We start from the raw sequence: 14,574 nt of genomic DNA on the forward strand, positions 1-14,574 counted from the left end.
CTTCTAAAGGTCGTGAAAATTGATTCATTTTTATCACGGGGACATAAAATGTCCCTTTAATGTTTGCTTCCACCTATACTGTCTTTATATATCAGCTAACATATTGTCCTGTGTTCTCTTTTATCCCCTGAAGTTTGCTATTCTGTTTAATAGACAGTATTTTTTAATATGCTCATCTTAATACACATTTCTCTATTTTGAACAACTGCCATTTCTCCAAGAATGTAAGGTGCAATATTCACAACTTGACTCTCACTATCCATAGTAACACCTAATTTCCCCTCCAGCTTCACCTCAGGCCACTTGCATCACAATGCAGAAACACTGAAGCCGCTACTTTAAAATTTGAAGGAACATCCCACATGCTATTCCTTTTAAATTTATAAAGTAAAAAAACATTAAAGATTTTATTTATTTTTAGACAGAAAAGAAGGAAGAAAAACATCACTGTGGTTGCCCCTCATGTGCCCCCTACTGGGGACTTGGCCCCTAATCCAGGCATGTGCCCTGACTGGGAATCAAACTGGTGACCCTTTGGTTTGCAGGCCGGTGCTCAATCCACTGAGCCACACCAGCCAGGACTAAATTTATAAATTCTTGTTCAATTTATCACTGAGTTTATCTATTATTCTCCCCTGTTTGTTCAGTATTTTTATAATCAGGATTTGGAACTGCATTATCTAGTAGATTGCTTGTCTCCATTACACACAGTTCCTTTCCTGGAACTTTGTCCTGTTCTTTTGTTAGGAACTTATTCCTCTGTCTCCTCACTCTGGCAGTCCCTCCAAGTTCATGTTCATGAATTAGGCAAAACAGCAACCACTCTACCGTGAAGGAGTGGCCTTGTATGGGAGCTTCCCCCTTTGCTGATTTAATGTGCCAGTTGTCTTAGGCAGGCCAGCTGGTACTGGAATGGGCATGGACCATGAGGCATCCCAAGGGCAAGCTGCACTGGGGCCACCTTGGGAGGTTTCTTGGAACTGTATCTGGAGTGGGTATGAGACATGGGGAGCCCTGTGGGCAAGCCATGCCTGGTCTGCCTTGGCTGTGCTGACAGGGTTGCTGGGGTCATAGTTTGAGCAAACTGAGAACATGGGGAATTTGGGATGTAAGCCACAGTAGGGCCATTTCAGCAGCTGGACTTAATAGATATTTATAGAACATTCCACTGAAAATAAAAAGCAGAATACACATTCTTTTCAAGTGTACAAGGAACACTTTTCAGCATAGATCACATGTTGGGCCATGGAAAAGTGTCAATAAATTTGAGAATACTGAAGTAATGTCAAACATTTTCTCCAGTCACAATGGTATAAACCTATAAGTGATTTATGAAGAGAAATCTAAAAAAGACACAAACATGAAGGCTGAACAACATTCTGCTAAAATAATCAATAGGTTAACAAATCAAAATACAAATCACACATTTTTAGAAAAATGAGAATGAAAACAAAACAATCCATAATCTATGACACAGCAAAGCTGTTCTGTTGATTTTTCCACTGCAACTTAATATTCTAAAAATCTACTGAGATATGACTGGATCTAATTGCCTCACACCTTACTTTTGTCAAAATTGAATGTTTATGCTCTTTCCAACTAAGAATATATGTCAATCCCCTTTTATTTAAATGCTCTGCCATGTCCATTTAGTATATCATTTCTTCATAAAGCTTCAGAAACATGTTTGTAGATTTATTATGTAGAACTATTTTGTCTAGGTGGGTATCTTCTTCTTTTTTAAAATTTTATTTATTGATTTTAGAGGGAGAGAGAGAAACATCAATTTGTTCCACTTTTCTATGCATTCATTGGTTGACTCTTGCGTGTACCCCAACTGGGGATCAAACCCACAGCCCTGGTGTATTGGGACGGTATTCTAACCAACTGAGCTACCCAGCCAGAGCTGGCAGGTATTTTCAATAATCATTTTTTGTCCCCTAAATTTCACTATCCCAACATTTAATGGACAATATTTTAATGTGTTCATCTTTCCTGATACCCATTTTCTCATTTTGAATGACCATTACTTCTCCAAGAATGTAAGGCACCATATTCACACTTGACTGTCATTGTTCCTAATAACAAACACCTAATGTTCCCTCCAGCTTCAACTAAACCACTTGCACACAGGGACACTGAAGCCTCTACCCTGAGATTCTTGAGACACATCCCACATGAAGTTCCTTTTCAAGGCACTGTTCTTACTATCACATGGACAGTAAATCTTGAGGACATTGATGTTCTGCACTAAAGATTACACACGGAAAACCACTTCCCTGTATTATTTCAGGACTGTTTTATTGTTCATCGGACTCTGAACTTGACTACCACCACTATTAAAATATAATCACAAGTGCTTGCATAATAATTACTAGAATGTAACAAAACAAGATTTCATTTATTATTATTAATTATTTATTGTTGCAACAGAATCTCTGTCTTATTCAAAACTCCATAGGCAATGAGACTGACTCCAATTTTACTCAAGCTTCCTTGCATGAAGAGTACATAAGTGACTGAACACAGTGAAAAGCAAACAATTTATGCTATTTTGAAGGGATGTGGCAACTGTTTGAGTTTCCCAGCGTACACAAGGAAGAATCTGGATACACGCTGGTCACAACTCAAGAGGACAAAGGGGCTGGCAGTTGGGAAACATGCATTGATTAGGGTAGAGATGTTTATCAGCCACCAAGTGGTCTTATGAAAAAGAACAAAATACATGTGAATAAAGAGGGAGACGGTATAAAAAGATACAAAAGTGGTCACCAGGACAAGGATGCTCTGGATAGCTCTGATCTCAGCGGAGGATCTGGGGGACACTTTGGTCCCATGAATGTGTTGGACACGCTGCTTGTGTCTGCACAGAATGGAAACCATGGTCCCACTGGCCCAAGCCATGAGTCCTAAACACAAAATATCATGGATGGATATGAATATTAAATACAGTAAGTCTGCATCTTTTGCATAAAGTTCAAAAATACAGTATCCGAGGTCCACAATTTTTGAGAGGCTTTCATTGTTACACTTATCGGTTATGTGCTGAGCAACCCTAATATGTAGCAATATGTTCAGGATCCAGCAGAACATATTGGAGGGGCCAATGTATTTGGCAGCTTTTGCTTTAAGCTCTGCCCACCTGGGGTTCATGGGGCTGAGGGTGATGGCCTGGAAGATACTCAGGAGAAGGGTGTTGCCCATGGTCATACCCTTGGCTAGTCTCTGAACATAAATAACAAGTTTGCAGCCAAAATCACTGAGAAAATGTGTCCATCCCAATGCTGCCATTGTCCCTGGAACTCCTCTTGAGAGAATGGCTAAGGAGTTGGTTAAACTCAGATGACTGAGAATCAAATCTGTGGACTTTGACCTGTATCCACTGAGGTAAAGGGACATGTGATAACATAAGAGTGACAAATTCCCCAGGATTCCAATGAGCATCTGACACAGGAAGATCATTGTGTATTTCAGATCCGGTGAGGCCATTCTTTTATTTCCCAGGGTTCCGTGTGCACAGTCATAAAGAGAGGATTCTGCATAAAAACGAGACTGTATGTGTACATGAGTTTGAGTTAAGACCTAATAGTATTTTCCTTTTCCAGACAAGGAGAATTTGACTAAAAAGAGGTTATATGACTCATTTAAATATTGGGATAGTCCAGCGTTGAATCTAGGTAGCCTGGTTGCAATAACATCAGTGTTTACCACTGTGCTATACTCTCCTAGCTAACTGGTTTTGTCTTTGAAAAAGTCCAGATATTTGCATACATTGTCATATTTGAGATTCATTTCATGTTTGATAATGTCCTTTTTTCATTTCTGTTAAAATATTTGTTCTGTTGCTCAAGATCACTTGTGAATGAGAAAGAAGCAGTCTTAATAAAATGTAGATGCAGCCCTGGTCAGTGTGGTTCAGTTGGTTGGAGTGTCATTCTGTAAATGTAAAGGTTGTGGGTTTGAGTCCTGATCAGAGCACATACCTAGGTTGCCAGTTCAGTCCCTGGTCCAGGTGTGTGAGAGAGGCAAATGATCAGTGTTTCTCCATATCAATGTCTTTCTCTTTCTCTCCCCCTTTCCTCTCTCAGGAATCTAAAAAAAAGTAGACGCACCAAATATTTTTATGAACAAACTGAGTTTCCTGATGTGGACCCATGTTAGTAGAGTCTCAGAAATAATCACATGGCACCCACTACAGAAATTATTGTATAAATTTCATTTTTTCCTAAAATGTGGGATTTGTAATTTAAATAAGAGGTGTAAAATAAAGGTAGAACCAATTATTTCTCATTAGAGAGCATGCAATTATTTGTTTATTATTTCAAAAGAATAATTGAAACCAAGTAATATGTGAATTGAGAAATGAAAAAAATCTAAACAAGTATGCACTTTGGTATTTCAAAGCCTAAAATCTTGGGCATCAAATCAGTAGGAAGAGAAGAAACAAGAGGATGAGCCTGAATATGATGTTAGTATATTGAAAACCAGATGAAATATCAGAAGATACATTTGAGCCTAAAAACTGCTGAAGCTCTTAGTCTGCTATCCAAACTCTTCCCATGTGAAGTTACCTTTTCCTGAAAGTGTTTTTTTTCAAACGTCACAAAAAAAGAAAAAATTTGTCCCACCTCGATCAATAGATTATAATACATTCAGGAAAGACATAATTACTAAATCTATTAGACATACCAAGCCTAAATAAGAGAAAAATTAATATAGTATATAGTTCAGCAAATGACACTCACATGATTTACACTGAGATATAAATTTTGCAATTATGTACATCAAACTTACACATGCACAGAACTTGAGACAACTATACTAATCATATAAATTTCTCTGTGATTTGATAAAGCACACTAATTTCTGAATTACAGTTTTAATGGTCATAAAAGTCAGACTTCATTACTTTGTGGGACAACCTCTAAAAATTGCCATTAAGGAGGGAACATTAAAGAACACTGGGAACAGTTAGAGATGGGTGCAGGGTCTCCAACCTCCAGTCTCTCTCTATCATCTCAGCCCATGTCTCAGGAATTATGGCTCCTTCCTGTGTAGCTCTGATACTCAACCAATTTCTACATGCAGAAACACCCCTTTTCCCGATAGGAGGATCAACCCAGACACAGATCCTGATACAGCTCATTCCCTTACACATTGCATCACTCAGACAGACACAGAAAATACTCACCTCAGCCTTCTCTGCCGCCAGCAGGGGAAGCTCAGGGTGACGGTCAGGACATCTGGCTTGTGTAGTGGGGAATGCAGCCCACGTTGTGATAAGGCTCTGTGACTCTGTGACCTCACCTCCCCAGAGAAATGCAATTACCACTTCACCAGTACCTCTGGTGACACTGCACAATGGGTCAGTTGAGACTATTTTTAAAAACTTCCTGCCAGTTTCCAATTCCCAGAAACAATTATAAGTTTCTAAGGAGGCTCTGCAGAGAGTCAGGGCTCCTGTGTGGGAGCAACTTCTTTTCTGTGACCCATGGAGGTAGACAGGGTCCCCAGTGGCAGAAGCAGGAAATGTTCAGATCTGACAGGGGAGGGGATGGCAGTAAGTGACTCTTCTACCACTGGACTCTGTGCTTCCCTAAAAAGTTCACTAGTCCTCCAAATATTTATCTATTGATGTCTGGTCTAAGAACTAGAAAACAAGAAAGGTTATGAGCAGAGAGATGGAAGGATTCAAGGACCTAAGCTGGATTCCTCAAGAAAGAAGAGTGAAATTTAAAAAATGAGACATACTTTAGAATCCATGTAAGCTTTGTGTGACTTAGTGCACTTAATTTGAAAGTCTGTTTGGCATGGCTATCTCTGGGAATATATACTTTATCAATATTCCCCAAGAACAGGTACAACTTCTGAGCTGAGCAACTTCCACATTGTTCATCAAAACAGCACTTGATATGATTTATCAATAGCATCTACTACTCTCCTTTTTTAAAAGAGGGGAAGGGAAGGAGAGAGAGAGAGACAGACAGACAGACAGACAGACAGACAGACATTGGTCAGTTTCCTCTCATAAGGACTCTAACTGGGACCAAACCTGCAATCTGGGTATGTGCCCTGACTGGAAATTGAAACTGAACTTTCAGGTTTACAGGATAACAATCCAATCAACTACTCCTTTTTAAAAAAACTACATTTTTAGGATTTTATTTATTTATTTTTAAAGAGAGAGGACGGAGGGAGAAAGAGACAGAGAGAAACATCAATGTGTGGTTGCCTCTGCACCCCCTACTGGGGATCTGGCCCACAACCCAGGCACATCTCCTGACTGGGAATCGAACCCATGACATTTTTGTTTACAGGCCATCACTTAATCCATTGAGCCACACCAGCCAGGGCAGCATCTACTACTCTTAAACAGCAAATAAATCAATGCTACTTAGGCCATCTAAACGTATCAAAGAATAACACTATCTAATAATTTTCTAAAATCTTAATAAGATTACTACTAATGTTTCACAAATCTCATGTATGCCTAGTATCAGAAACCATATAATGTAATATTTGCAAATATTGCCACCCATAAACTATTATCTTATGATCAAGGGCAGCCTATAGCCATTTACTTAGATAAGGAGACCTAGTGTCATGAAGCTGTTAGGTCTCCCTGAATTGATCTGTAGATTTGATTAACTCCCAATCAAAATCCTAGAATGCTACTGTTAAATTACTATTAAATTAGAAGAAAAGGTCAGGACTGACATTACCCAACTTCAAGATAATATAAATCTACGTAAATTAATACCTCATGATACTGGGAAAGAATATAGACAAATAGGTCATTGAAAAAGAACAGAGAGCCCAGAAAAAGTCTCACAAAAATACAGTCAATGGCTCTTTCATAAAGGAGCAAAGGCAAGTCAATGGAGAATCTGTAGTCTTTACATCCAATGGCACTGGAACAAGTGGACATGTACATGAAAGGATAAACAAAATCTAGATGCAGACCTCATATCCTTCACAAAACTTAGCCGAAAGTGGATCATAGACTGCCATGTAGAAGATAAAACTAAAACACTCCTAGAAGCTAACATAGGAGAAAATGTAGATGACCTTCGGTTCTGTGATAACATTTCAGATATTAATACAACACCAAAGATATGATCCATGAAGAAAATAATTGCACACTGAAGCCTATTAAAATTAGATGCTTGTCCTCTATAAAAGACACCATCAAAAATGAGAAGACAAGCTACAGATTGGGAAACTACATTTGCAAAAATGTATCTGATTCAAGGGCTGTCATCAAGTATACGGAGAAAATGTGAAATTCAACAAGAAAACAATCCAATTTTAAAAATGGACAGAATATCTGTGTAGACACCTCACCAAAGAAGACATTTCCATAGAATATAAGCATGTGAAGAGTTGCTCACCAGCAGCCATCACTAGAGAACTGACCACTGAAACAATGCAACAGCCCTCCATATCTATCAGAGTGCACATCATCCAAAACAGAGATGCCACCCAATCGTCCTGTGGAGGTAGGGCAACAGCAGCTGTCATTCACCACTGCTGGGAATGCAAGCTGGGACAGTCACTATGCAAGATAGAAGAAGGTTTTTTTTTTACACAATTAAATATCCTTTATATGATCCAGAAATCTCACTGCTGGCTTTTTACCCAAATGAGTTGGACATTTACACCCATACATGATCCTGCACACAACTGTTCATGGCAGCTTTATTCACAGCTGCCAACACTTGGAAACAACTGAGATGCTTTTCAACAGGGAAAGGATGAATCACTCTGGCACATCCAAGCAGTGTGATTCTATTCAGTGCTAAAAGGAAATGAGCTATCCAGCCATAAAAATAAACAAAAGAAACTTCAATGAATATTACTAAGCAAATAAAACCAGTCTGAAAAAGCTGCATACAGTATGATCCCAACAACATAACATTCTGGAAAAGGCAAAGTTCTAGAGAAAATAAAGATCGGTTTTGCTAGTGTTAGGAAGAGGAACAGGGGGAGAGGTAAATACATATGCACATGGTCTTTTAAGGCTCCTAAAATAATTCTGTATACTGTAATAGTGGATACATGTCATTATACATTTGTCAAAACTGAAAAAAAAGTCACACAAAGAGTGAAATGTAATGTAAACTACAAACTTGGTCAATAATGTAGTGTCAATATTGGTTCATTGTAGCATGTGGACCACTCCAGTGCAGGCTGTCGATCACAGGGGGGTTGCCATAATTATGCTGTGACATTCAAAGTGTTCTAAAAATAAAATTATTTCAAAACAAAACTCTTGCCCTGGCTGGTGTGGCTCAGTGGACTGAGCACTGACCTGCAAACCAAAGGGTTGCCAGTTTAATTCCCAGTCAGGGCTCATGCCTGGGTTGCAGGTCAGGTCCCCAGTGGGGGGCGTGAGAGGCAACCACAAACTGATGTTTCCCTCACTTTCTCCCTCTCTTCCCCTCGAAAAAGAAATAAAATCTTGTTAAATACATAAAGAAATAAAATCTTTTTAAAAATAAAACAAAACTTTGTTACAACATACAGCACTGGACATAAAGATCCAATATTTTTGTTATTGCCAGATGTAATTATTGACATAGCAAATCTAAGTATACTCATATAAAAACTGTTAGAACTAACAGATGGTATTTGCAAAATTACTGGATCCAATGCAGGACAGGGCATAAACAGATACAAAGGTGCTCATCAGGAAGAGGATTCTCTGGGTAACTCTGATCTCAGGGGAGGATCCGGGGAACACTTAGGCCCCATGAATATGTTGGACCTGCTGCTCATATCTGCACAGAATGGAAACTATGGTCCCATTGTTGCAAATCATGAGTCCCAAACACAAAACATCATGGACAGGTGTCAATATGTGTATAGTAAGTCTGTGTCCTTGTCATGAAGTTTAGAAGTATAGTATCCGAAGTCCATAGGGTTTTGTTATTCCATTTGTCAGTCATGTCTTAGGAACCCTAATATTTAGCAATACATTCAGGACCCAGCAGAGGATATTTGCAGTGGTCAGTGTATTTGGCAGCTTTTGTTTTGAGCTCTGCCCACCTGGGGTCTGTGAGGCTGATGGTGATGTCCTCGAAGAAAACAGGTTTGTAATCAAATTTATTGAGAAAATGTGTCCACCCCAATGCTGCCATTGTCTCTGGAATTCCCCTTGAAGAGAATGATTGAGGGGTTGGTTAAATTCAGGTACCTGACAAATCAAATCTGTGGACCTTGACCAGCATCCACTGAGGTAAAGGGACATATAATGATAAAAGAGTGAGAAATTCTCCAGGGTAATAAATGGTGGGGAAACAAAAAGAAACTGGCCACCACTGGCTCTATCTGCAGTCATGTGTGGGACATGGTAAAGGGTATTATACTGAGCTTTTGTTACTAGATGAGTTCTGTCTATGCTCACTTCCACATCAACATCATTACCAGGAGAATGGGTCTCTTGTTGAAATTAAAGGTTTCCTGGGTAAAATATACACCTGCAGGGTTTGGATGAGGCAAGGCATCGCTTATTCAGTACCTCAAGCCCAGAAAAATGAGTTAATTCTTGAAGGGAACAACATTGAATACATTTCAATTCAGCGGCTTTGATTCGGCAAGCCACAACAGTTAAGATACCAGAAAACTTTTGGATGGTACCTGTGCCTCTGAAAAAGAAACAGTTCAGCAGGCTAATGAATAAGAGCTAAGTTGTCCAGCTACAGAAACAGCAAGATGCTGGATGATTCCTCAGACTTGTTTGTGATATTTTATAGCTACAATAAATGCCATGTATTTAAAAATATATATTAGGCTGCATTCCCACCAAAAGTGCACTAGGGTTCCTTTTTCTCCACATCCTCACCAGTACTTGTTTGTTGATTTATTGATAATAGCCATTCTGACAGGTGTGAGGTGATACCTCATTGTGGTTTTAATTTGTATCTTTCTGATGATTAGTGACATTGAGCATCTTTTCATCTATTGGCCATCCACATGTCCTCTTTGGAGAAATGTTCACTCAGGCCCTTTGCCCAATTTTTAATTGAATTATTTGTCTTCCTGGTGTTGAGTTGTATAAGTTCTTTATATATTTTAGAGATTAACCCCTTATCAGATGTGTCCTTGGGGAGTGTGTTCTCCCATTCAGTGGGTTCCCTTTTCATTTTGTTCATGGTTTCTTTTGCTGTGTAGAACCTTTTTTGTTTGGTGTAGTCAGGTTACCATTGATATTTAGCTAGGAAAGGGTAGCAAAGGGAACTAGACATTGAGCTTAAGAAAAATGGAGAACATAAGCCTGCTTGCTAGCCAGCTACAACTTCATACTCCAGGAGTTACAGCACTGTGCTCCACCAAAAGGATTAACACTTTTCCCTTCCCCGCTCTGGTACCAGACTGACAGATAGGAGCAGGGGGAAGGCAGGCACACACAAAATAGAAGTCAAAATGCACAGTGGGAGGTGCTTAATGAAAAAGGCCAGTCAGTTTAACCTGGGGAAAAAAGGCATTAGTTGGGCGGTGGACCCACCCAAAGCCCAAGGAAGCCTGGAAAGTTGAGTGGTTCATTTGAAAGGACACCTGGTCTTATCCAAGTCCAAGGTAATATAATCTCAGGGGAACAAAGACACTCTCTCTCTTTCTCTTGTCTTCCTGGTGGTGCACTCATCTGTGCATTCATGTGCTCTCTTGCTTGGGAGCACCTGACCATGTGAGTGGAGCAGCTACCGGGGCCTAGGGCTACCACATGGGCTCCACAGAAAGCAATGGATTGCAGCTAGAAACACACCCTAAGCTAGCAAGATGCTGGACTGGACTGGATTTCAATATGATGCCGAAACTCTGGGTTTTGCTTTGGCTCTGCTGAGGACATGGTTGGGCTTTTTTTTATGGCAGACAGAGGGAGATGAGACATTGGAAACCCAGAAGACAGCTTCCATTTCCACACAAATAAACCATTTCCCACCCCACAATCACCAGTGTGTGGGTCCTTGGAATGCTTTCTCCCTGATCCTGTGGAAGAACCTAATTCCCATCTACAACAGTCCCATTTGTTTATTTTTTATCTTTATTTCCCTTGTAACCACTGTGGAAAACAGTGTGGAGTTTCAAAATTTAAGATAAAACTGCCTTTTGACCCAGCAATCCCACTTCTGGGAATATATCCTAAGAACCCCAAAACATTGCTTCAAAAGAATATGTGTTCAGCCCTGCCTGGTGTGGCTCAGTGGATTGAGTGCTGGCCATGAACCAAAGGGTCACTGGTTTGATTCCCAATCAGGGCACATGTCTGGGTTGCAGGGGGCGTGCAAGAGGCAACTACACATTGATGTTTCTCCCCCTCTTTCTCCCTCCCTTTCTAAAAATAAATAAATAAAATCTTTTTATATATAAAAGAATATGTGTTCATTGCAGCATTATTTACAATAGCCAAGACCTGGAAAAGGCCCACATGCCCATCAGTACATGAGTGGATAAAAGTGCTGTGGTACATTTACACAATGGAATACTGTGCAGCCATAAAAAAGAAAATCTTACCTTTGCAATAGCATGGATGGACCTGAAGATTATCATGCTAAATGAAAATAAGCCAGTCAGAAAAAAGACACATACCATAAGTGATCTCACTTATATGTGGAAACTAATGAACAAAATAAACTGACGAACAAAATAGGAACAGAGGCACAGATACATGGAACAGACTGACAGCTACCAGAGGGAAAGAGAGGACAGGATGAAGGAAGGTGAAGGGATTAGCCAGAGCATACATGCATGACCCATAGTCACAGACAACTGTGTGGTGATGGCCTGAGGGAAGGAGGGGTGATGCTGGTGGAAACAGTCAAAGAAGGGGAGAATGGACCCTGGCTGGTGTGGCTCAGTGGATTGAGCGCCAGCCTGTGAATCTCAAGGCTGGTAGTTCAATTCCCAGTCAGGGCACAAGCCTGAGTTGCAGGCCAGGTTCCCGGTTGGAGGCGTGTGAGAGGCAACCACACATTGATGTTTCTCTCCCTCTCTTTCTTTCTCCCTTCTCCTCTCTCTAAATATCAGTAAAATATTTTTAAATTATAAATAAATAAATAAAAGGGGGAAAATGGGAAGATCTCTAATCGTGTCAACAATAAAAATTAAGCAAAAGAAGTATTAAGAAAGAACTCACTCTGGGGTAGGAAAACTCAGGAGTGCAAAAAATCCAACGAGTCACCTATGTGCTTCCCTGAAAATTCCCTTGCATGTCAAATGTGTTTCTTGCTCTGTCCACATGAGTCCTAGTCTGCCTCAAAAGACCAAGAAGGAGAAAGTGCCTCTCCCAAACAATGCGACAGTCTCTGGAGATAACTACAAACATGCAGCTGGATTTGTTTTCTTTCCAGTAACTAGTGACTGAAGAAAATGTTTTTCAGAAATACTCTCAGTTTCCCAAGCCTGTCCTCTCATTGCCACTGCAGGTGAGAAGATAATTGCTGCCCCGATGGGAAATGAGGTCACAGAATCACAGCCTATATCTCGTGCCTCTCTCTCACACAACACTACCAGCTATGGTGACCATCAATCACACTGACACTCATCCTGGCAGCTGAAAGAAGTCACAGGTGTTTTTTACTTCAGTCTGAAAGGCAAAGCATACAAGCAAGGCTGGGTAGCAAGAGTTTGGGTAAGTGATTATATTGGAAAAAATGACCCTTCTGGGTTTGAAACAGGTTCAATGCTAAAGCAATACAAGGGGGAAGCGTAGTACCTGAAGACTGAGCTGAGGTAGTGAAGAGAGATGGGGCCCTAGGCCTGCACAGTCCCCGATGACTCCTTATGCAGAGTACTGTAATCCTAACTGACAGTAGTAGTTGGCATTTAATGCAAGTAAGTGGTAATGAGACCTGATTAGTGCTTGAGGACTGCAGGTCTAAACTCACTCTGAAATCTGTAGTTCTGACTTCTACCTTACAGGAATCATAGGCTGGATTTTCAGGATTGCTACATATAATATCTCACCTGGTAAGAAAGGGTAAAATCAACCTACAGACATCATCTAACCCTGTGCAGAAATATCCGTAGTCCCCAACCTTTTTGGCACCAGGAACTGGTTTTGTGGAAGATAATTTTTCCACAAACCATGGTGGGTAAGGGGTGAAAGATGATTTCAGGATGATTCAAGCACATTACATTCAAGCTCAGCTCTGCTGTGCGGCCCAGGCCAGGACCAGTACTGGTTTATGGTGGCCGAAGGTTGTGTACCCCTGGACTGATTCTGAGTGACAATTGATGGAATGGAAATGTTTTATCTAACTGTGAGTATAGAGTGCTCGTACAGATGGAAATTGTTTCCTACTGAAACATCCATGGTGTGCTGATTCTGGCCAGGCTGTTTTCCATCAATTTAGGGAAGCAGCATTGAAGAAAAAGGCAACATTACAACAATGAGCTTCCAATATCAGGTGTAAGCACAGATATAGCTTTGATATATTCTCTGGTTTAAAAATATTCTCACATTGGGGGATTGGGTGAAAAGGGGATGGTATTAAGAAGTACAGATAGGTAGTTACAAAAACAGTCATGGAAATGTTAAATCCAGCATAGGGAATATAGTCAATAATATTCTAATAACTAAGCATGATGTCAGGTGGGTACTAGATTTATCAGAATGATGATATTGTAAGTTATATAAATATCTAATCACTCTGTTGTATGCCTGAAACTAATATAATATTGTATGTGAACTGTGATTGAATAAATTTTTAAAATAAAATGCTAATAAAAACTCTAAGATTTTTAAAAAATCTTTTTAAAAATCTCATATCAAGTGCAAGCAATACAATTCCAATTTATAAAACACATAAGATTTCACATCTTACAGTTTCTGTATATATTTTATGTTTTAATATCTTTCACAAATCTTGCCTTGTTGGCATTTTTGCTTAAGTCAGGCATTGATATAGGTAACTATATGATTGAGGTTTGGTGATATTTACTCTCTACTCTCACAGTGTTCCATGACTTCTGTGACAAGTGTCAGTTGGTTCTGTCATAAAAGCAAATTAATTTTTTCTGTTGCCATACCAATGTAGGGCCTGTTGTGTATTGTTTAAATACTACATGTCCTGGAGCAGATCCCTATAAAATTATACTACAATCAGTGCATACACATTGTATTAAATAGGTAAGTCTTTATTCACAATTTGGTACTAATTTATACAATAAATCTTTACACAGTGGAAACATTAGAAATTATACAAGACAACCAATCAAATATGGTGAGATATGAAAATGACCGAACACTTGTCTGCATTATTTAAAGAACATAGCTAACTAGCTGGTTAGAATAGTACAATGTTTCTTTGCACTGTCTTTTTATCAGGCCAGTCAGGTTCAAGAGCCCACCTTGCCTTTTGTAAGGACTAAATTTAGACAAAGCATTAGCCTTTCTCTATCTAAACCCTCCTTACAATTTCAGGAGAGTAACAGTGCTGCTAATCTCACGGCATTAGGAACAATAAGCATGTACTATGTGTTCTGCCTTCACAACTGTGACTCATTCTTTAAGGAAGCTTTCAAGGTGACATATTCAACTCTAAGAACACAATTCATAAAGAAATACTTTAT

The 14,574-nt window shown here is 39.6% G+C and overlaps 1 protein-coding gene and 1 pseudogene across 1 annotated transcript; both read right to left on the reverse strand.

Annotated features, from left to right (window-relative positions):
• Nucleotides 1–2,382: 2,382 nt before the first annotated feature.
• LOC114511138 (vomeronasal type-1 receptor 2-like) lies at nt 2,383–3,959 on the reverse strand. The gene has a single exon (XM_028529806.2). The coding sequence runs from the start codon at nt 3,487–3,489 to the stop codon at nt 2,545–2,547; it is 945 nt and encodes a 314-aa protein (XP_028385607.1). The 5' UTR covers nt 3,490–3,959; the 3' UTR covers nt 2,383–2,544.
• A 4,658-nt stretch (nt 3,960–8,617) lies between these two features.
• Nucleotides 8,618–9,340, reverse strand: LOC114510651 (annotated as a pseudogene).
• Nucleotides 9,341–14,574: the final 5,234 nt, after the last annotated feature.

Source organism: Phyllostomus discolor, chromosome 12 (genome assembly GCF_004126475.2).
Source record: "Phyllostomus discolor isolate MPI-MPIP mPhyDis1 chromosome 12, mPhyDis1.pri.v3, whole genome shotgun sequence".
Lineage (NCBI taxonomy): Eukaryota > Metazoa > Chordata > Mammalia > Chiroptera > Phyllostomidae > Phyllostomus > Phyllostomus discolor.

Coding starts and splice junctions, on each gene's coding strand:
- LOC114511138 (XM_028529806.2), bottom strand. CDS start 3,489: ATGGCCTCACCGGATCTGAAATACACAATGATCTTCCTGTGTCAGATG.